Genomic DNA, 21,522 nt, shown 5'->3' with positions numbered 1-21,522 from the left:
TATTTGAGAGAGAGAGTGAGAGAGAGAGAAGAATCTTCAAGCAGACTCCCTGCCCAGCATGGAGCCCAATGTGGGGCTCCATGAGATCATGACCTGAGCGGACACCAAGAATCAGACGCCTCACTAACTGAACCGCCAGGCCCTCCAAAAAAATTCTTAAGAGAATTCTCAAATAAGGGCACATAGAGAGAGAGCATGGGAAAAGCAATGATATCCTCTAAAAGTCAGCCTTATACTCTTTGACAAATAGAGAAATTTTCCCAACAATAAGTTATATCCCTAAGTATTATTTTTGTTTTTCTCCCAGGTATTTGTTACTTACCATAGGATTTTAGAAAATGAAAGAGGGAGAAGTATGCTGTCATGAACTCTATGAGAGGGAACGATCAGAGATGACCTGATCCTACATTTCTTTCACAATGTGAAACTCCCACACCTCCAATGAAGCAAACTCTACTTCCTGGGAAGGCTGTTCCATTTTCGGACAACCCTACTAATAATTACACCATGTGCCAGACATTAGGCTAGGACCCAGCAAGTGTACTCTGCACTCCCTCCCACTTAGTGCACACACACACACACACACACACACACACACACACACCAAGCACTGCCCTTTCAACCATTTCCACCTGTTCAACCAACATAACATAAAATTAATATAAATATATCAATTTCCATCACAAGTTTATGCCTAAACAAGGACCTGTGTAAATAAAAATCATTCTGAAAAGCACCATGTGACCAAGCTTTCTCATTGAGAAGGTTGGAAATCTGTTCCACATAGTGGCAGTGAGTTGAAAGCATGTACTAGAACAATGGTTACTACCTGTTTTTAGAGTGAAGAATCCTTTCTTAGCATTGCTGGTGAGAGATAAATTGTCAAGACCACCTTAAAAAGCACTTTGCACAGTGAAGTTAAAGATATACACACACTGTGCGATTCAGTAGTTCTACTTGCAAGTATCTTCTCTACAGAAACTTGTGGACCTGCGTACCAAGAGATACAGACAAGAAAAATTCAAAGCTGGAAACAATCCAAGAGTCCATCGAAAATTGAACTGACTCTTTAGAAAGTATAGTCTTACCATGATATATTCTGTCACAATGCAAATAAATAAACTATAATTTTGTGCAGTAATATGGATACATCTCACCAGTATAATAAGCAGAAGAAGCAAAACACAAAAGAATATAATCAGTGTGATTTCAATCACAGAGACCTCAAAAAAATTATTATGGGATACAGACATAATTAGAAAAAAATATTTTTAAAGGCAAGAAAATAATAATTATACAAGCCAGGTGAGAGGTTGCTTCTGTGTGGAGTCGGGGGCAGAGAGCAGAGATGGGTCAAAATTAGGGCAGGCCCCAGGAGAACATCTGGAGTGCAAGCAGTGTTCTATCTTCTGACTCAGGCAGTGATCATATGGCTTTGAATTATTATTAAATTAGCTGTATGTATTTTTCCACACATTTATATGGCATTTCAAAAACTGCCACACACTTCCAAATGACTGTGTTCTACTTTTGCTTGTAAAGGTTATACCAATGCTCATTGGGCATGCATGGCCTTGGACTCAAAGCAATAACTTTAACACTTATCAAGAGTCACAACCCATAGTTTTGCAATCACTGGTGTAGGGGAAAAATATTGGTTTGGAGATGGAATTTTAGTCTGAACCGTGGTCCTATAAAACAATCCGTTTCCTCTCTCTGGGACTCAGTTTCTCCATCTGTAAGAGAGGTGGTTAGATTATATGATCCCTTGAATCTCTCTAAATTTTGATACCTATAATTATTGTAACAATAAGAACTTCCCTAACACCAACTGTGTGACAGCTTCGAGTCACCTCAGAGGTATCTACATCACAAATCCTTTCCACGGAGATACCTGCCTTCACTTCAGGGCTGCCCAAGTGACCTTCACTCAAACTTCAACGTTCTTTTAAGGAAAGATAAAGGATGGTTATTGTTGCACCATTTGTGCAAATTGGTGCCAACAGACTGTGCAGACCACCTGCTGGAGAACTATCAGACAGCCTTCTGGAAGAGGGAGTATGCTACATGCAGGAAGCCCCATGCTTGGCCCCGAGAATGAGAGTCACTATGCCAAAGTGTGACTTCTTCGCCACTGTGCCATATTCACTAACTTAGCATCAGAGTTCCCCCAGTGTGACAAGACAACTTGATTCATTTCCATAACTGGTATTCAGAATTGAGCACCTCTTTGGGAAAGGCTCCTCACTCTTCAGTAAAATGTCACCATCAACCAGTGAATGCATGATTCTGGTTGTGGCTGATGGAAGAAGGACTTCCTAATCTGCCAAAGAATTTCAAGCAAATGGATGGATGCAGCGAAAGGTGAAAATAGGATAGGTAATGGGGAAATGAGTAACTTGTTAAGAATGGAAAATTGAGAGAATAGTGGGGCAGAAGGGGAACCAAAATTTCTACCTTTTTCAAATATCCTGGGATACCACCCAGTAAATGCTCTTTTACAGCATTTTACAGCATGATTTTTCATTCACTGGCCTCCATTTTTTTCCAGATCAGTGAGTTTTTATCTCAACTCATACCCAAATCATTTTCAAATTTCACAACATCCCATTAATGTCCCCTACAACTGTTTTTTCCAAACTGGTTAGGCATTACTCTATTTCTTAACCTGGACGATGGTTAATAAATGTTCACCTTATAATTATCCATTCTGTACAAAAGTATTTGTGCACTTTTATATAGATATAGAAGAATGTATTTTATAATAAAAGAGATGAAATGTCACACACTCTTATACAGGCATCAGTGTAATTTTGCTGGTTCTTTTTTAATTAAGTTCTTTCCCTATTTTTTATAATAATGACCTTCTGAAAGACCAGTCATTCTGCAAGAGTCCAAATACTAATAGCTACATTCCCACTAATTTCAAAGATAGCAAATGACCAATCATTGGCTGCTTTTATTTTAACAGGTATCTATATATTTTTAGAAATAATAACACTTGTCCCACAAGGGACAATGGTGAAAAAAGACCCAGACTTTTTGTTTATAAAGAACTTAATCACTTCATCATATCTATGTATATCAAATTATTGCATCATACACCTTAATTTTATTCAATATTACACGTAATTATATCTCAAAAGAGCTGGGAAAAAATAAAGTCTATGAGCCAGAAAGAAACGAAAACTTAATCTTTGTTTTGCTATTTTGCATTTTAATAAAAATGTAGGTGTATTTTTTATTAAGATTTTATTCATTTATTCATGAGAGACACACAGAGAAAGAGAGAGAGAGGCAGAGACACAGGCAGAGGGAGAAGCAGGCTCCATGCAGGGAGGGGTCTCGATCCCAGGTCTCCAGGATCAGGCCCTGGGCTGAAGGCGGCGCTAAACCACTGAGCCACTGGGGCTGCCCAATTTGGATGTATTTTTAATCAATGTAAGTTTAACTCTAAACTCAACAGAAGAAGGAATTTCCTCAGCACAGTGCTTCCACATCTTTTCCATATAATGGTACCCATAGTAAACTGACAATATTTGCACAGTGCAGATCAGATAAATAGATGAGGCTGCCTAAAACTAGAGGTGATCAATATCCCAATATTCCTCTAAGAACTTCTGTCATCCATCTCTAGCATCCCAGTGCTATTCATGGCACACCAGTTTGGTAGTCTTGCCCTATCATATATTTATAGCAAAACAATGCCTTTGTCTTTTCTTATTTTCCTCAATCTAATCACACTCATATCAGGCAAAATTACACCTAAACTGAGTATATCCTATAACTACTCGCCATTCCTAGAAATTTCTTATCTTACTCAACAATATATCTTTACTCAAGCGGTTTTTTTTTGTTTTTGTTTTGCAAAATACCTGCCCCGACCTCATTGTTTCCTCTCCCCAATCCCCCACCAAAAATCCTAACCATCTTTAAAAACACTATTCATGTAAAATTTTCTCTATGATGCCTCCTCAGTCAGAATTGATCATAAGTTTAAACTCACTAACCACACACTCCTCTCTCTGCATTACCATGACCTCTACTACGCATCCAGTTTTATGACACCGAAATCTAGGAATTCCCTTTAATATTCTTCTCCTTCTCCCTCAACATCTAATTAGCCCGAGGTCTATTGGTCATCTCCTAGATATTTCTTAGATCGGCCTCCTCTTCTCCATCCCTGATACTCCTGCCTTGTTAATTCAACCAGGGTTCACACTAGAATCATGGCAAGAATCATCATGTCCAGCTTCACTTCTCTCTACACTGTTGTCCACATTGCTACAGTTACTTTTCTAAAGCAGACATCTGATTTCACTTCCTTACTAGACTTACCAATCATCCCAGTTTGCCCAAGGCTGAAGGGTTTCTCAGGATGTGACCTTTGCTAATGCCCAGGAAGTCCAGGCAAAGCCAGTGTGGTTGGTTACCTACTTAAAACCCTTAAATCCCTTTAGAATGGCATGTGGAGTTCTTCCTAATCTTCCCATACTATCTCTTCAGCCTCAACTCTCTGTTCTTCCCGTCCCACTCCACCACACACACATACACCCTGCACATCAGCGTTGCCAAGCTACATTCAGTTCTCTGAATGGAATGTGCTTTGTTCCTTTACATCTCAGTACCTTTGTACATTGTGTCCCCTTGACTTAGTATGTCCTTCACCCTAACGGGGCTTGCTGGTAAACTCCTCTTCGTGCATCTAGATTCTTTTCAATTGGCACTTCTCCACTGAAGTCATCCAGGAATTGACTGTAGCTTCTTCTGTGTTCTCACAGAACTTTGCATATTCTGCTATTATAGCACTGGCCCACTGAAGTCTATCCTCCACTAGATATTGAGCTCTAGGGCTTTTCTTTGTATACATAATAGCTTTCACAGGGACTAACACATAGGTAGTGCTTAAAAAATGAGGAAGGAAGGAATGGAGGGAGGGAGGAAGAATGGAACAAAGAGGATAGAAAATAAATGCCCTGTAGACCAATCTTCTTCAGGAACATAGAAGCAAAAATCTTCAACAAAATTTTAACAGATAGATTTCAGCAATATGGTAAAAGAATTATGCACCATTACCAAGTAGTACTTATTCCTAAGATATGAAGCTACATTAACATTCAAAAATTAATCAGTGTAATCCACTATGTAAACAGACTAAAACTAATTTTTTTATTTTAAAAATAACATGATCATATCAATTGACACAGAAAATGCTTTTGACAAAATTTCACACACATTCATGGTAAAAATTCTTAGAGAAATAGTAATGAAAACTAACTTCTTCAACTTGATAACAAGCATCTTTAAAAACATACAGGTAACACTATGTTTAATAAAAGGGCTAATCATGGTCATAAGATGCAAGATAAACATATAAAATAAATTAATTTTATTTCTATGACCTACTAATGAGATAAACAATTGTGAAAAAATGAGAATTAAGTGGAAACAAGTCTACCTGATTTCAAGAATTATTATATAATTCCCTAGTGTTATATAATTTCTTATACTTAGACCTATATAACTCTGCCCAATTGATTTTTGACAAATACGAAAAAGCAATCCAATGAGGAAAGAAATAGTCTTTTCAATAAATAGTGCTGGAGTGAGCAATTGGATATCCACATTACAAACCCATTGCAAACCATGTATTCAATAAAGAACTTGTATCTAGTATACATAAAAAACTCTCAAAACTCAACAGTAAAATATCAAACAATTCAATCAGATAATTGAAAAGAGACATGAAAATACACATGGTAAATAAGCACACAAAAATATATTCAAAATAATTAGCTATTAAGAAAAGTTTAATTGAAACTACGATGAGGTATTACTCTATAGCTATGTAGAGAATGGTTAGAAATAAATGGTCGTAATGGTTAAGATTAAAAAAATGGTGAAAAGAACAAGTGCTGGTAAGGATTTGGAAAGCCAGGATCACCCACACATTGCTGGTAGGAATGTAAATAGTACAGCCACACTGGAAAATAGTTTGGTAGTTTTTTTAAAAAAAACTAAACATATAAGTACCATGCAACCCAGCTATTGCTCTCCTGAGCATTTATCCCAGAAAAAATAAAAACCTATGTTCACATAAAACTCTATTTACAAATGTTTACAGCAATTTTATTCATAATAGCCAAATACTGGAAACAACTATGATGTCCTTCCATGGATGAATGGTTAAATAAATAAATGATTAAATATTCCATGAATGTAGTATCATGGAAAACTACTCAGCAATAAAAAGGAATGAACTATTGATACACACAACTTAGATCAATCTCCAGGGAATTATTTTGAGTAAAAGAAGTCAATCCCAAAGCTCACATACTGTATGATCTTATTATATAGCATTCTTGAAATGTGAAAATTATAGAAACAGAAAGCAGTAGTAGTTGCCAGGATTTAAGGAGTAGGGATGAATGGGAAAGAAATAGATGTGGCTATAAAAAGGCAAAAACAAAGGATATTTGTGGTGATGGAAATGTTCTTTACTTTGACCCATCAGCATGAATTCCCTGCTTGTGATATTTTACTATAGTTTTGCAAGACATTACAATGGAGGAAAATGGGTAAAGCATACACAGAATCTTTGTGTATTATTTATTGCAACTGTATGTGAATCTATGATTATATTTATTTAAAAAAAACTTTAAAAAATGAATGTGTTGAACTAGATTATCTTTGAGTAGTTTTCTCTATCTGAAATTCTATGATCTGGGGGGCTCTAAGGGTCCACTGGCTCTTGGTTATACAGGGTGTACTATTTCCAAAAAATGAAGATTCTTACACATCTGGACACCAATGTTCATGCTGGTAAGTAAGGGTCTAGGCAACCTCAAAATGAAGATAGCTATGTAATTACATCAGATAGATCCTACAGAGCTAGATCTATTTAGAAATGGAAAAAGGGGATGCCTGGATGGCTCAGTGGTTGAGCGTCTGCCTTCGGCTCAGGTCCTGATTCCGGGATCCGGGATCGAGTTCCGCATCCGGCTCCTTGTGGGGAGCCTGCTTCTCCCTCTGCCTGTGTTTTTGTCTCTCTCTGTGTGTGTCTCTCTCATGAATAAATAAATAAAATCTTTTGGAAAAAAAAAAAGAAATGGAAAAACAGGCCAAGAAAGGGGAAACTCCTCACATAAAATGAATGGTTAATGGAAGAATCCAGATTAGAAAGAATGCAAGCTTTCAAACAGGGCCCTTTCCACCACAGCAGTTTGTAAATATCTACTGACCACGTTGACAGCCAATTAAATCCTTAAACACCACCCAGCCTAAGCCCTTTCAGGGCTGTCCTAAACATCCATGGCTGATGGATGCAAAACTTGGACAACCTTAACAAATAACATTTTACTATGGCAATAAAGAAAAATATTTTTTAATGAAATCAGAAAAGAGAGAGAGAGAGATCAGAAGGAAAACGGTAGAATCTGCAAACTTCTGTAAAGTACCAGATAGAAAATATTTTCAGCCTTGTGAGCTATGTGGTCTCTCTAACAACCGTTCATTTCTGCCATTGTAGTATAACAGCAACCAGAGATAATCTGTAAACAAATAGAGGAGGCTGTTACTAACAGAACTTTATTTTCAGATAAGTCAGTAGGCCAGGTGTCACTCATAGTCAATAGTTTGTGGACCCCTGCCACAGGGAAACAATAGAAACATTTGGTCTTTTCTCCTATAGTGATAATATCTACCTAATGAGGTTACTGTGAATAAAGTATCATGTGGAAATGCTTAGCAATGGTCATAGGACCTAGTAAGTAGTCAATAAATGGTAACTATGCCACAGGAAGAGTGTTGAAGAAATTAAGTGTGTTTAGATTGAAGAAGAGACTCAGGAGGGATGAAAACAAAAGGACATGTAAGAACAATTTTTACATGCATGAGAAAAGGAAGCTGATTTTTGACAGGTGGCCCCAAAAGGCAAAAGAAGTAGAACTAATGAATTCAGATTAACAGAACCATATCTCCGTTCAATGTAGACGAGTCTTTATAATAGTCATCATTGTCTCACAAGGAAATGCCCTGTCTTACAGCAAGTTTCCCTTTTTGAGGGCATTTAAGGGAAGGTTGGATGGGTGAGGTAAGGAACAGGAGAAAGACAAAGTTTGGATTGCTGGAAAGTTGATTCTATGGAAGGGTTAAAATGAAGTATAGTAAATCAATCCTTTTCTCTGAATTCTAATCCTTATTAACCTATAGATCCATATACTATTTCATACAGACAGAATGTAACTGTAACTAGCTATATTCATCCACCATTCATTCATTTACCCCCCCAAATATATATTGTGTATTTATAATTTTTCTAAGTATTGGAAATGAAGCAGTGAATAGGTCATCAATAAGTCATTAAGAATTAAATAGAAAAGCATATCCTCCCTTGGGGAATGAAATATTCCACTTTTATTTGTATATTACTTGGCTATTGTTTAATTGGCCAATTAATTACCCAGGGATACTCTGTAGGCAATTATTTCAGTAATGCTAAAACTCAAAAATAAAATGTTTTCCTGTTCCAGGAGCTTGTGTAAAAATTCAGAAGGAAGATGATTAGATTTCTCTTCCCATAAAGTTGAAAGCCCCCACCATCAGGCCTTTATTAAAGAACAGATACTCTAACTGTGTCCACAGGAGATAGAATTTGCTACCAAATAATAAGAATTATAGCTTTTACTTATTCCTCCTACAGAAGAAATAGCAGAAGGAAGCTACATGGGAAATTTTCTGAAATGAAAGATGAAGGCCCTCTCGTTTGTTACTAGAGGCTCATTGTCTGCTATGGTCAGAACTGACCCTTTATATGCACATGATGCTTTCTGAAATGCTGTTAAGTAAAACAGAAGCTTCACAACTTCCTAGTATGCACTCCTTCTTCATAGTTCTCTGGGATAGACAATGACAAATGCAGCATTTCTGAGCATCTAAAGCAGACCCCTTCCTGGCAATTCCTTATTAGCCCAAATCTCTACTGCTGAGAAGGATTTTGAAAGAATGTGCACATCTCCAAAGGGGATGATTTTAGGCCACTAAGAAAGACTCTCTGACTTAAAAAAACAAATCCCTCTTGTACATGTACACAAGAGGCAGGGGAGAGACAGAGGGAGAAGGAGAAGTTGACTTCCCACTGGGCAAGGGAGCCTACCCAGACTCAATCCCAGGACCCTGAGATCATGACCTGAGCCAAAATCAAGAGTTGGCTGCTTAACCGACTGAACCACCCAGGCACATCTGTATTATGCATATTTTAATCAATAAATATGTTTCATTTTTAAAATCTGAAAAATAAATATATATGTTTTAAAAGCCCTTTTCTACTTCTTCACAGATATCTAAAATAACAGTAGCAAAGCTCCAAATTTTATGTTCTCTCTAGCAAAGAAAATCATGTGGGGGACCTGACCACCTTAAACACTATTGTTCAGTTTCATTAAATTATTATTTATTGACTCTCAGGTTGGAAATTCCGTTTATCCATTTATATTTTTTGTTGAAACCACTAGATCCCCAATTATCTCACTTTTTTTGTCTCAAACCACCCACTTTACCACTCTCAACTGTGTTTCATATAGAGCTGACTCTGACTCCAACTCCAGACGTGGCCATGTGACTAAGATCTTGGTCTTCTTCTGGCCACGCTAATACGTTTGGAAAGGGAAATTATCTAATCATATCCAGTGAGAAAACAAATGAGTATTTTGCTGAGACTATTGAATGAAGGGCAATTTTTTTTCCACTGGTGTAATACCTGAGGATAGGTAGTATCCTCAGTTACCAGAGGGTCCCATGCAAAGTTTGTGAATAAAACCATTAGGGTCAAATTAACAAAGGTCAATTACTTCTAAGTGGGAAATCCTCTATCAAGATGAAAGCAAAAATCATGGTGATTCCTAGGTGGCTCAGTGGTTTAGCACCTGCCTGTGGCCCAGGGCATGATCCTGGAGTCCTGGGATTGAGTCCCACATCAGGCTCCCTGCATGGAGCCTACTTCTCCCTCTGCCTGTGTCTCTGCCTCTCTCTCTCTCTCTCTCTCTCTCTCTCTCTCTGTGTGTGTGTGTGTGTGTGTGTGTGTGTGTCTCATGAATAAATAAATAAAATCTTAAAAAATAAAATAAAAAGCTGAAAGCAAAAATCAATTGATGCTGTATGAAGTATAGTAGCAAATAGCCTTTTATGAAGTATAGTAGCAAATAACCTTTTACAACTAACCATCCTGAAACCAAGATTCTACAAAATCAAGCCCAAGTAACTGCTAGGAGAGTGTAAGAAACTTCCATCTGAAGCCAACTTCAGATAAAGATAGAGGTAGCTATCATGGAGAGGATGAATACGAATATTAATAAAGCACAACACTCCCGCTCCTCTAAGCCCAGACACAAAGGGACTGCCTAAGAGTAAGTAGAACAAGGACAACAGGTAACTTCTCTACCCCTACTAGGAGCTAAGCATTGAGTGACAAGCCAAAGAGGCCACTGCTGGAGAAGGGGGGGGGGGAGCACGAGGAGAGACCGCTTAAGTGATGCGGGCATGCACAGATGGCTGATTCAGTTCCAGCACCTGTACCCGTTTACTTCTGTGCCTAAAAGATCAGAGAGCAAAGACTTCTGTGAAAAGAGACCTGGAGGTTTTTGCCTCTCACAGGCTTAAAATGAACCTGAACCTGAAGTATAAAATAACTGCTAAATTAATATGGTCTTGGGCTTACTTAGCAGTTGTTGAAGTGGTCATAGTAGTGGTAGTAGTACTGGCAGCAGTAGCAGTAGTGTTGGTGGTAGTAGAATAGTAGTGGTAGTAGCGGTAGTGGTAGTAATGGTGGTAGTAGTGATGGTAGTAGCAGTAATGGTAATGGTAATGGTAGTGGTGGTAGCAGGGGAGATAGAGGTAGTAGTAGTGGTGGTGGGTGGGAGCAGTGGTGGCAATAGTAGTAGGTAGTGGTGGTGGCAGCAGTAATAGTAGAAATAGTAGCGGTAGTGGTAGTAGTAGCAAGGCCACATCAAAAACCTAAGGCTAGAATAGGAGCTTTGGAAGCAAGCTGCCTAGGTTCCAGGTCTGTTTTTGCTGCTTCTTAGCTTCCAGACTTGGACAAATTAAATAATTTCTCAGTGCTTCCTTTTGTAAAATTGGCATTAACCACTCAAAAGTCAGTAAAGAAGATAAAAACTCTTGTAAGATTGTGCACAGAAATCTTCAGTTCAACTTATCGGAAACATGTTCAGTAACTTCAATGTTGCATAGAAGATACAGACATGAAATAAGATCTGTCCGTGCTTGTAACAACTCACAAACTGTTGGGGGAGGAGAATAAACACATGACTCTACCTATAAAACTTAGTGAAATTGCCAAAATTGGCATTCAAATCTACTCCAGACAAGGAAGTACTTAAGTGTGATCCAGGGGCTCCCAGATGGCTTTAAGGAAGGGAATCAGATCTGAGATGGGTTCTGGTGAATGTGATGGCCAGGTATCTAGGTATCCAGGTATCTAGGTGAAGATATATCCCTGGCAGAGACAGTCCATAATGTATTCTTGGGAAAACAAGCAGAGCACATCTGCATAAGCAGAGAGAATGGCAAATAAATAATTGCCTGTTGAAATTGGCTAAAGGAAAAACCTATACAGGGTGGCTTGGTTTCCAGGCTGAAGATCCTTACTTTGGCTCAGTGATTCCAAGTTGAAAGAGAACAAAGTTGCAGGAAAATGTGTGCCATAAAAATCAGCCTTATTTTTCCATTAAAAAGCAAGAAAAAGGAACCACTTATCTAAACAAACTCATTTGTTGGATTCTTTTGTTTTTGAACTGGCGTCAAAACATTGATCTCTTTACTGATTCTGAGACTCGAGTACCAGAGCTTCAAAATCATCTACCCATGGCTCCAAAATAGATTCTGGAAATGCTAAAATATACAGTCCCAGCCAGAGTGCTGTGTGTGTAACCACCAAAATCAGAAAGTGTCCTGGCCTGAGGGACATCTTTCTCTGGAAAGCTTGCAGCGCACTGGACCTCCTCTCTGTTCTGATTTCTGAGGGGGCATCTAGGGCAAAGCTGTGCTTGTTGTCCAGAAAAGTAGCCTTAGGCTGAGGACAGGGTTAAGGAGGCAGCGTTCTGAGTTTCCTTCCATCTCTATCTAGGCTATGGTTTCAGACAGCTCACCAAGGTTTACATGACTGACATCCAGAAATAGCTGTAGCCCATGTAGGTCAGCGATCCCACTTGGCTAATCTTCACAAAGCTTTAAAATAATGACAAAGCCTTGAAAATGGCACCAGGAATGAATATCTTCTGGACACATCACCAATGCACCAATGCTGTTGAAGGTCAAGTTGCTGTGCTCTATGTCTTCTGTAGGCCTGAGGAGCCTATAGGGTTCAGCACTAGTTAATCATTTATCAATGGATTTATTTACTCTTTACCCATAATAAACATTCATAAAACAACTGCCATAAATGTTCAGTTCTCACTTGATGTAATGTCTCCATATATGTCCTCCTTTCCTTGACTAAAAGAACTCATAGCGCTTTGAAAAAAAAAATCGGAAGTATCACTTAAATTTCTTAAGACATTTCATAGTGATTTTATCCACCTATTTTAAAACTTTTGATATCATATCCTTTACATGTGTTGGAGAGAACCTCAAGAAACCACCTGCATTGGTCCCTGGTTCAAACTAGTAAGGTATTATCATTTCCACCTTATCAATGAGACAAAACCAAAGAGAAGTGACCATGATTTGCTTTACGGGTATAAGAATAAATAATGGCAGAGCCAACACAACAATGCTAGTGTCCAGTCTCCTAATGTTGTGGTTCTTTCACTCACGCCCTGTTATTTTTGCCACCTAATTAATAACTAAAGTAATGCATCCAGAATTTAGCAAAATTAAGAGGCAGTAAACCAGGACACCTGGATGGCTCAGCTGATTAAACATCTGACTCTTGGTTTCAGCTCAGGTCATGATCCTGGGGTCATAGAATTGGCCCCAAGGCAGACTCTAAGCTCATCAGGGAGTCCGCTTGAGATTCCTTCTCTTCCTCTTCCTCTGCCTCACCGCCCCGCCCCCATAAAGAAAAAAATCTTTTAAAAAAAGCAGTAAACCATTATGTTTAAATCTGGGTCTTAAGCCATGGCCTTCCATGTACTTAGCCAAATGAACCTGATCATATTACTTAACCTCTCTACATCTGCAGAAGAGAGATGATGATTCCTCTTAGGGTTTCTGAAATAATTATATATGTTATTATGTGTAAGGTTCCTAGTCAGATCAATCACCATATAAATATCTGCTACTACTGTTGCCATTTCCACTCCCAACCTGTTCCTACTTTTCCCTATGGGATTCAGCACTTGTATCATCTTCTCCCATTACAGACACCCTTAATCCTATTCATCCTGTTCACCCTTGGTCTATGGATTATGAAGTCTTTGCAATTCTAATTTCTAAGGACCTTTCCAATCCATTCTCTACTCAGCATCCTCTATATCAAGGCTATAGTTGCATACTGAATCTCTTCTTTATATACTCCCCAACTTGATTCTGGTACAGTTTTTTCATGGACTAGCATTCAGGCATAATTAGAAAGGATAAAATATGCACTCGTTTTAGTGTCCTGTGAAGTCTTTCACGTTCAGGCCCTCACCTACCCCTCCAGGGAAATGAAATGCCATCTTCCCCCTTGACTGCATTGCTCCTTCTTCTGTGCCCCATAGCTCTGTGTGCAAAACTCCCTCAGTGGCACTTATTTTATCACAATTTCATTATGTTTACACCTCTCACTCCCCTACTTGGGCCTGCTACATAGTCACGTGTCTGTGTAATCCCACAGGACCCTGCTCTCTGAAGGGCTCTGAACTTGGTTTAGTGCTCTGTTACAGCCATCTTGAAATTCCTAATAATTGTTGAACAAGGGACAACTCATTTTTATTTTGCACTATGCCCCACAAATTATGTACCCAGTCCTGCCTGCTCAACTGTGAACTCCTTAAAAACAAAAGCTTTTTGCTTTTCACTCAAAGTCCTCCTTGGTTAGCACAGAGAAGTCCTGGCACAGAGTAAGCATTTGGTAAATATTTGTTGAGTTTATACATGAACAGATGAAAGGATAGCATAAAGTATCTCATAGAAAAATAGTGTAGATGGCTAATTAACTCTGAAGAATAACCTTTGTTTATGCTTGGGAGAAAGAGGAGTCAATTGATAAATTCACAAAATGATTGGCTATTCCAAATAAATAACACAAAATTTCCCAAGTTTCATTTTTATTATTCAAATTGTTTCTCCCTTTAAGCCCTGCTTGCCTCCCCATTCTTCTCGGAATAAAAAAATTACAGGTTAATGGAGCTTGGAATTACGTTATCAAACATGCCCTTACTGTTTGTGCCAAGCACTATGCTAAATTCTGGGAATAGTGGGGAAGGGAATGGGCAGGCCACAGAAAGGTGAACTAAGCAGGGTTCCTGTCCTCAAGAAGCAATTAAATCTCACTCTTCAAGAATTTATATCAAAGATGAGTTGACTTCATGGGAGTTCTGCAGCAATGAATCAAGAATAAAGACACTAGACTTGGCCAGTAGCCCAGCTTCCTGAACATTTCAGCTGACAAAATGTCTCAGTCTGAACACAATTCTCCCACTATGAGATCTGTGGGTTCACTAGTTAACATTGGCAACCAACTCGGAGGTGCTCATGGAGCATAATAAATAAGTGGCTATTGAGGTGGGGGGAGGTGCTTTTGCTTCCTGGTGTTAGAGAAGAAAAGACAAACATCAGTTATGAAAGTGAGCCAAATAATGGTGAGGACAGATGTCCCTTGCTCATGCTGAAGGCACGATAGGGCTTCCAATGTGGCAAAGACCACACACCACCCTGCTGCCTTATTATGCACTCATTGCAGTACTAATTTCTTGCTGTTCTCAAAAACAACATGGAAATTCAAAAAGAGTTTCTCTTGCTTTTCCTGATTCAACAGGTTTTACTTACCCATTCTACTAGTTGATATAACATGAGTGATGACATTAAGAGAGTCTAGTCCAAAAAATATGAATGCCAATAAACATATAGAGATGTGCTCAATTTCAAATCAAGGAAATGCAAAAATAATAGAGCCATAAGGTGTCATTTTCACATATCAAATCAGCCCAAGTTAAAAAGATTGATAATGCTCAACATTGGCAAGTATGGTAAAGAAAGCAAATATTCTCAAAAAAAGATTGCTAGTTAGAGTATAAATTGGTACAAGCATAATCATCTGAAAGGCAATTAAGTATTATGTATCAATGAAAACTTAAAACACACATTCCCTCTTATATATCAACGCTATTTCTAGGACTTTATCCTAAGGAAATAATCTGACAAATATGTCAAATTGCACATACAAAGTTGTCCATCACAGCCAAAAAATTTAGAATTAACAGAAGTATACAACATAAGAGATTTGCTTAATCTAGTATAGTTCATCCACATATACTTTAAGCTTTAAAATCATTATGTGGAGCTACAATTCTCAAAAGGAAAATATAGCCATGAAATATTTTTAGATACAATGAAAAGGACAGTTTAAAAAACATATAGATGAGATAAATCCATTTTTTTGTTTAAAAAATACATATTTGTGAATATGTGTATTATGCATGCTTTTTACAGTGGATTGTGATTGCTTTTATTGTGTTTTGGCATGATGCATAGCACAAATAAATGGATAATATCTAAATACAACATGCTTTCTGTATTTAGACATGTATCAGGAAGAAGAGGGAAGTCTTGGGGATCCCTGGGTGGCTCAGCGATTTAGCGCGGGCCTTCCACCTAGGGCTTGCTCTTGGAGTCCTGGGATCGAGTTCCGCATCAGGTTCCCTGCATGGAGCCTGCTTCTCCCTCTGCTTGTGTCTCTGCCCACCCCCCTCTCTCTCTCTCGAATAAATAAAATCTTTAAAAAAAAGAAAAAGGAAGTCTTAAATAATACGCTCAGAGGTATGTTCAGAGGTAAATATTTCATAACTGGCCTTCAGGTGAGGCAAGATGCAAGTCCTGTGTAGCATTTTCTGATTTCTAAGACATAAATACTCCCAACATTATTTATTTCAGTCTACTGAATATGAAGTCAAAAGAAATGAATAGTAACACACTGTATGTAGTATGTAGTGTTTCCATGATACAAATACAGAGATGTAAATAAACACAGTGGTATAGATAATATTAAAATGTAGTAAAAAATAGAAAGCTTTATACATTAGATGAGCTAGATAAATTTTCACTTTTTATGTCTTTAGAAGGAGGGTCGACTATGCTGATCAGGTCTGAGTGGAAGATTTATGAATCGTATTTACTTCATTTTTTAGATTTTTCTATGTCATTTCAATATTCTTATAATAAACATATGTTATCTTTATAATCAGAAAAACATACAAGGTTTTTTTCTTTCTTATTTGCTAGAACCTAGGAAAGAAAAAAATCAGGAAATATTACTTTTAAAATAAGTCTCACTAGAATAAAATAACATCCTCAAAAGGAATATGATTTCATTAGATTATAACAAAGGATAACAGTGAGCAATATTCTAATTAACTAAGCTACAATATTAACCAGATAACCACTTTGTTAAGAGCAATATTCTAATTAACTAAGCTACAATATTAACCAGATAACCACTTTGTTAAGTCACTATGTTAAGTCCATAGTATAAGGAAATGAGCACTTAGCCTATCTGAGGCATTTAAAAATATAAATATGTATCCACTGTATTCAAAGGAATTTGGGTTCCCAGGCGGTCTGATACTCTTCCTCCACAAATAAGGAAACTCAGTCCCAAGAAGGGTTGAGGTTTTCCCAAAAGAAGGACTATGAGGCTGGGTATAAGGTAACTCAGCTCTTTTCCATGTATAAGTGGTCTCTATAACTTGAGAATAAAAGCATACAGTCCTTACTTACAGTTATTTAATGAGAAGAGATGACCTCGCTTTGGGGTTAGTAGTCATTCAATTGGTTAATTGCTAAAGCCCTAACTCTTCCTATTTTTGTTTAGATAATAGCAACTTACATTTACCTAGAATTTTATACTTCTTAAAACACTTCCCCCAGATTATTTCAGCTGATCCTCATAAGAGCCCTGTGAGACAGGTAGGATGAGAAGGACCACAACTATTTGACAGATACAGAAACAGGCTAAAGCAGTAAGTGAGACTGGGCCTCTGGTCTACTTGCAGTGCTGACTAGGAATTAGTCTGCTCTTTGAGGCTATTGAGGCAGTCATCCAGATAAACCAGCTCTGAAGATTACTTTCTTCCCTTTTCTTCCTTGTCCTTCTAACAAATTATTTCTTCTTGTGGCTCCTGTCTCATTTCACACTTAATAATGTTACTTTCATATCACCTAGAGTTGCTCTTTCATTCCTATTTCTTTTATTCTAGAATGGAAGACAGTCCCAGGCATACTTAGGCCTGGAGGTATTCTTGTTCTTCTTCATTGGACATGAAAGATAACTGCTAGAATGTTGTTTTCTCTTGAAATTTGAAGTCATTTCTATGATTGGAGGAATGCCTTCTGCAAAGGTCCAACGGTGTATATTATAAAGCAAGAAACTATAAACATTTTGATGTGGCACATTTCTAGACAATTTTTGGCTTTCTAAAAGGGATTAAAATTCAAGTCAGAGGATGCAGACTTATTCAGGAAATTCAAGTTTACAAATTATATACAACAAAACCGATACTGGGGATCTGAGATCCAAAGTTCTCCCTACGTTTTTTTTATCTTAAGGAAGTGTGTTAAGAGTACACTATCCTGTGGAAGAACTGAAAGGTATCACTGGGCTATGTTTAGGTCCAGAGACAAAAGAGGTACCAACTTAATTAATGTGGTGCCTCAGCTCTCGGATTTATTGGCTAATACCACCTTCGACAAGCAAATTCTCAGTGCATCAATTTCTTCATCTCTAAAGCCGGAATCATAGCGTGTACCTCACAAAGTGTAGTAAAAACCAAATCAGCTAGTGGCCAAGAAAATACTTGGTAAACTAAAACTCATTATAAAAATATGTGAAATATCTTTAAGATAACTAAATAATTTTGTGAGATCTTAACGTTCGCAGTACCACAGATGGACCTAGAAGGTATTATGGAATGAGATAAGTCAGACAGAGAAAGACAAATATCATATGATTTCACTCATATGGGAATATAAAAAAAAAAAAAATCAAAAACAGACTCATCAACACAGAGAACAACCTGATGGTTGCCAGAGGGGAGAGGGCTGGAAGAATGGGCAAAATAGGTGAAGGGGACAAAGAGGTACAAACTTCCATTTACAAAATGAAAAAAGTTACAGGGTTAAAAGTACAGCATGGAGACTATAGCCAATAATATCGTAAAAACATTGTATGGTGACAGATGGTGACCACACTTACTGTGGTAAACGTTTCATAATGTATAGAAGTGTCAAAGCACCATGTTGTACACCTGAAACTAACATGACATTGTATGTCAATTATACTCTATCAAAACCAAATAAATTAATGAATAGAAAGAGATTTTCAGAACTTTGGATGTTTACAGCTCTGGGCAGGGGGTGGGGGGTGGAGTGGTGAGCTACAAAGGGACAGAGGCAGACACAGCAACAGGCAGGTGGCCAGGTTTCTCCAGGCGGAACAAGATGGAGAGCTCAAGACTGCATACTAATGGCAGCACCTCCGCTAAGACTGCTGGCCAAACGAATCCTGTCCAGAAAACACAGAGCCCCTTTCCATACCAAAGGCCCTGTCCTAACTGGACTTTCAGCTGTATGCAACATGAGGATGCACTGGGTGGTGCCATTATGAAGATGAACTGCACAGAATCACACGCTGCAGTGTGTAGGCTAGAGGACAGTCGTTTTCCCAGCACGAGGAATGTCTGCCAGCAAGTGGATCACAGTTAATGACTATTCAGTGACAAATTGTCAAAGAGCAGAAATGAGTGTATGAGAAAAGAGTGGGTGTGTTTCCATCTGGAGATGTGAGGGAGGAGCCCCTGCCTTCTGGTGAAGAGCATTCCAGATGAGGGTCAAATTTTCAACTTTATATACAGAATAATAGGATATTGACCCTCCAAAGAACACATTTTGGAGAAGTAAGGATTATAGCGAACAAAGCATCAGAAAGTCATTTCTAGTGATATTTGTGTAGGGCCTAAAAATAATTGTCATTGTCAGTCCAATCTGAAAGAAGTAAGGAGATGGTTAAGAAGCCCATGTCGATTTGGGTGTCTTTTATTCCCTTATAATTTTTTCAGCTTTGATAGCAGAAGGGATCTACTCCTGAAGGTCCAAAAAAATGTTGTTGCTATAGGAACAGGTAAGCAGATTAAACTTGAAAGACCAGTTTAGGAACAAAGAATTTAATAGTCAGGGCTAAAGCAATTAACCAAGAAAAAAATTTAAATAAATATCTTTTGGGTTTGTTATTTCTATATTAATTCCAGGAAGATAAAATGCTATTATAGAATGGGAGTATCACATTTTAACATTTTAATTACACCATTACTGGCTTAAAAGACTATGCTTACACAATTAGCAGAAAGGCCTTATTAACCAAACGTACACATTTCTAACTCTCTCTTGATTACATTGTAATTGAGAAATACAGTTTAAATTCAGCAAGAACATAAGAATCATCTCTGATTTTCCTATAATTCCCTAGAGGAGAAACACATCTAAAATAAAAGAGACAGTCAACTACAGAAAGTTTTCTGTAACTAATCTTTTTAGCTAAAGACCTATAAGCAAAATTTTAGAAGGAAACAGAGAAATTTATAGGCTGATAATTGTTAATATTTTATGTTTTCCCTTCCAACATTCTTTGTAAACACAGATACTTGAAGAGAAGACAGTCAGAGACTCAGCTGCACTCCTACCTCACCGTGGCTGTTCCACTTCTTCCTATCAAGACATACACTGCTCATAACAGTAGGGATTTGCTGAAATTATTCAAGTTCTGAACAGAACGTGCTAGACTCCTGAGGCTCAAAAAAGCATCATAAAATGGCATTGTGCTTCTCTCCCTTTCTGTTTTATTTAAAAAGGAAAACTTCTTGATAAAATGAAGACAATGTTTTAATTCCAGCCAATTTCTGCTGTTAGAGATTACATTTATGGGAGAGAGAGAGAGAGAGAGATGTCTTGGACACTACCTTTTTCCACATAACACCAGAGTCAAATTGCAGAGGATCATGTGAGTGTGTCTGAGAGTTTGCATGCATGCGTGTGTGTGCCTGTAGGGGGACAGTATTGGAGGCTGGGGAATGGGAAGAAGGGTATGTGGCTAGAATCTTACCATCTCATTCTCTTCTCCTTCATTGAGCAGAGCATGCTGGCCCTTCTCAAACTGGTCCCCCATGAAAAAGTGATTCCACTCCTCCTCCCTGGCCTTCCTGAGCAGGAGCCTCCAGGACCAACTTGCCGAGCCACCGCAACTCACCAGCTGATAGAAAGAGTTAATGATCCTCCAGGTTAAGACTCCTTCTGGAGCACACACCTACTCTCAGCAAATGACAATACTTAGCAAACTGAACTCCTCCCACGAGTCACCCTCTGCTCGGAGGAATTTCTGCCTTGCTTACTGCATTGTCTCAGAGCAGCTGTCCCAAAACAGGCTGCTCCCATGCCGGTCTTTTTGTGCCCAACTTCCAGGGAAAGAACTCATTGCCTGCCCAGTGCCTGGCAGCATAAGACATCTGACTGCAAATCCAACAGGACAATGCGGAGTTGGCAGGACCTTTCCAAGGAGTGGGGGAGCGGGCTCAAGAGCTCCCAGGTCACTGCTTTATTCACAGAGGCTAAGGAATTGGGGGTGGGGAGGGCTAACAGAGTTGCAGATTTTATTCCATTAATAAAAGCCCCAATCCACCAGCTTTTAATAGTATCCTCATTCATTTTGCTTACAAAAAGCACAAGTTAGGACTAATCCTCTTCCAAAGTTATTTGTAGCCACATTTCTTTGTGTATGCAAAAAGCATTTGACTTAATGTGTATGTGGAATTAAGTTTGCTTTTGTGAAAAACGTAGCGAAAGAACAAAGGTGTAATCACACTATTTTATGAGGTCCCCTTTCACTGAAATGTTGGTGGTTAAACTCTTAAGGAGGTCTAGGAATCAAATATTCAAGTGGCTTTGTGGCAAGATTCATTTTTTAATTTATCCACGTATCCATTCAACATACATGATCTGAGCATAAGGACTACACATATAAATCAACTCCTATCTACAACCCTCAGACTGATGTAGGAATTCAAACAGGCAAATAAATACGACAGAGGGTGTTTTGTTATTATGAAAGCTGGAACGGAAGTCTAAGATAACTGTCAGAAGCTCAACATGATGTAGGGGAGCACACATCCACACTGGCTTTGGAGAGAACCCTGGATTCCAGCTGCTTGTTCACATTGGTTGAGCTATGTGATTATTTTGCCTACAGAAGCTGTCTCTTCTCATCCAGTAATATGAGGCATTGCATGAGGACTTGTGAAAGCATATTGCACAGCACTGATC

General features: G+C 38.3%; 1 protein-coding gene across 1 annotated transcript in view; it reads right to left on the bottom strand.

Annotated features, from left to right (window-relative positions):
* Positions 1 to 20,652, bottom strand: part of ATP13A4 (ATPase 13A4) — a 109,050-nt gene extending 88,398 nt beyond the window's left edge. The window contains exon 1 of the mRNA XM_041731856.1: positions 20,309 to 20,652. Within this exon, the coding sequence (XP_041587790.1) occupies positions 20,309 to 20,371 (63 nt within the window). The 5' untranslated portion in view covers positions 20,372 to 20,652. The remainder of the gene's footprint in view (positions 1 to 20,308) is intronic.
* Between the last annotated feature and the right edge of the window lie 870 nt (positions 20,653 to 21,522).

Source organism: Vulpes lagopus, chromosome 17, assembly GCF_018345385.1.
Source record: "Vulpes lagopus strain Blue_001 chromosome 17, ASM1834538v1, whole genome shotgun sequence".
Classification (NCBI taxonomy): domain Eukaryota; kingdom Metazoa; phylum Chordata; class Mammalia; order Carnivora; family Canidae; genus Vulpes; species Vulpes lagopus.
The sequence above is the reverse complement of the archived record's forward strand: the minus strand, read 5'-3'. Positions and strand labels throughout refer to the sequence as shown.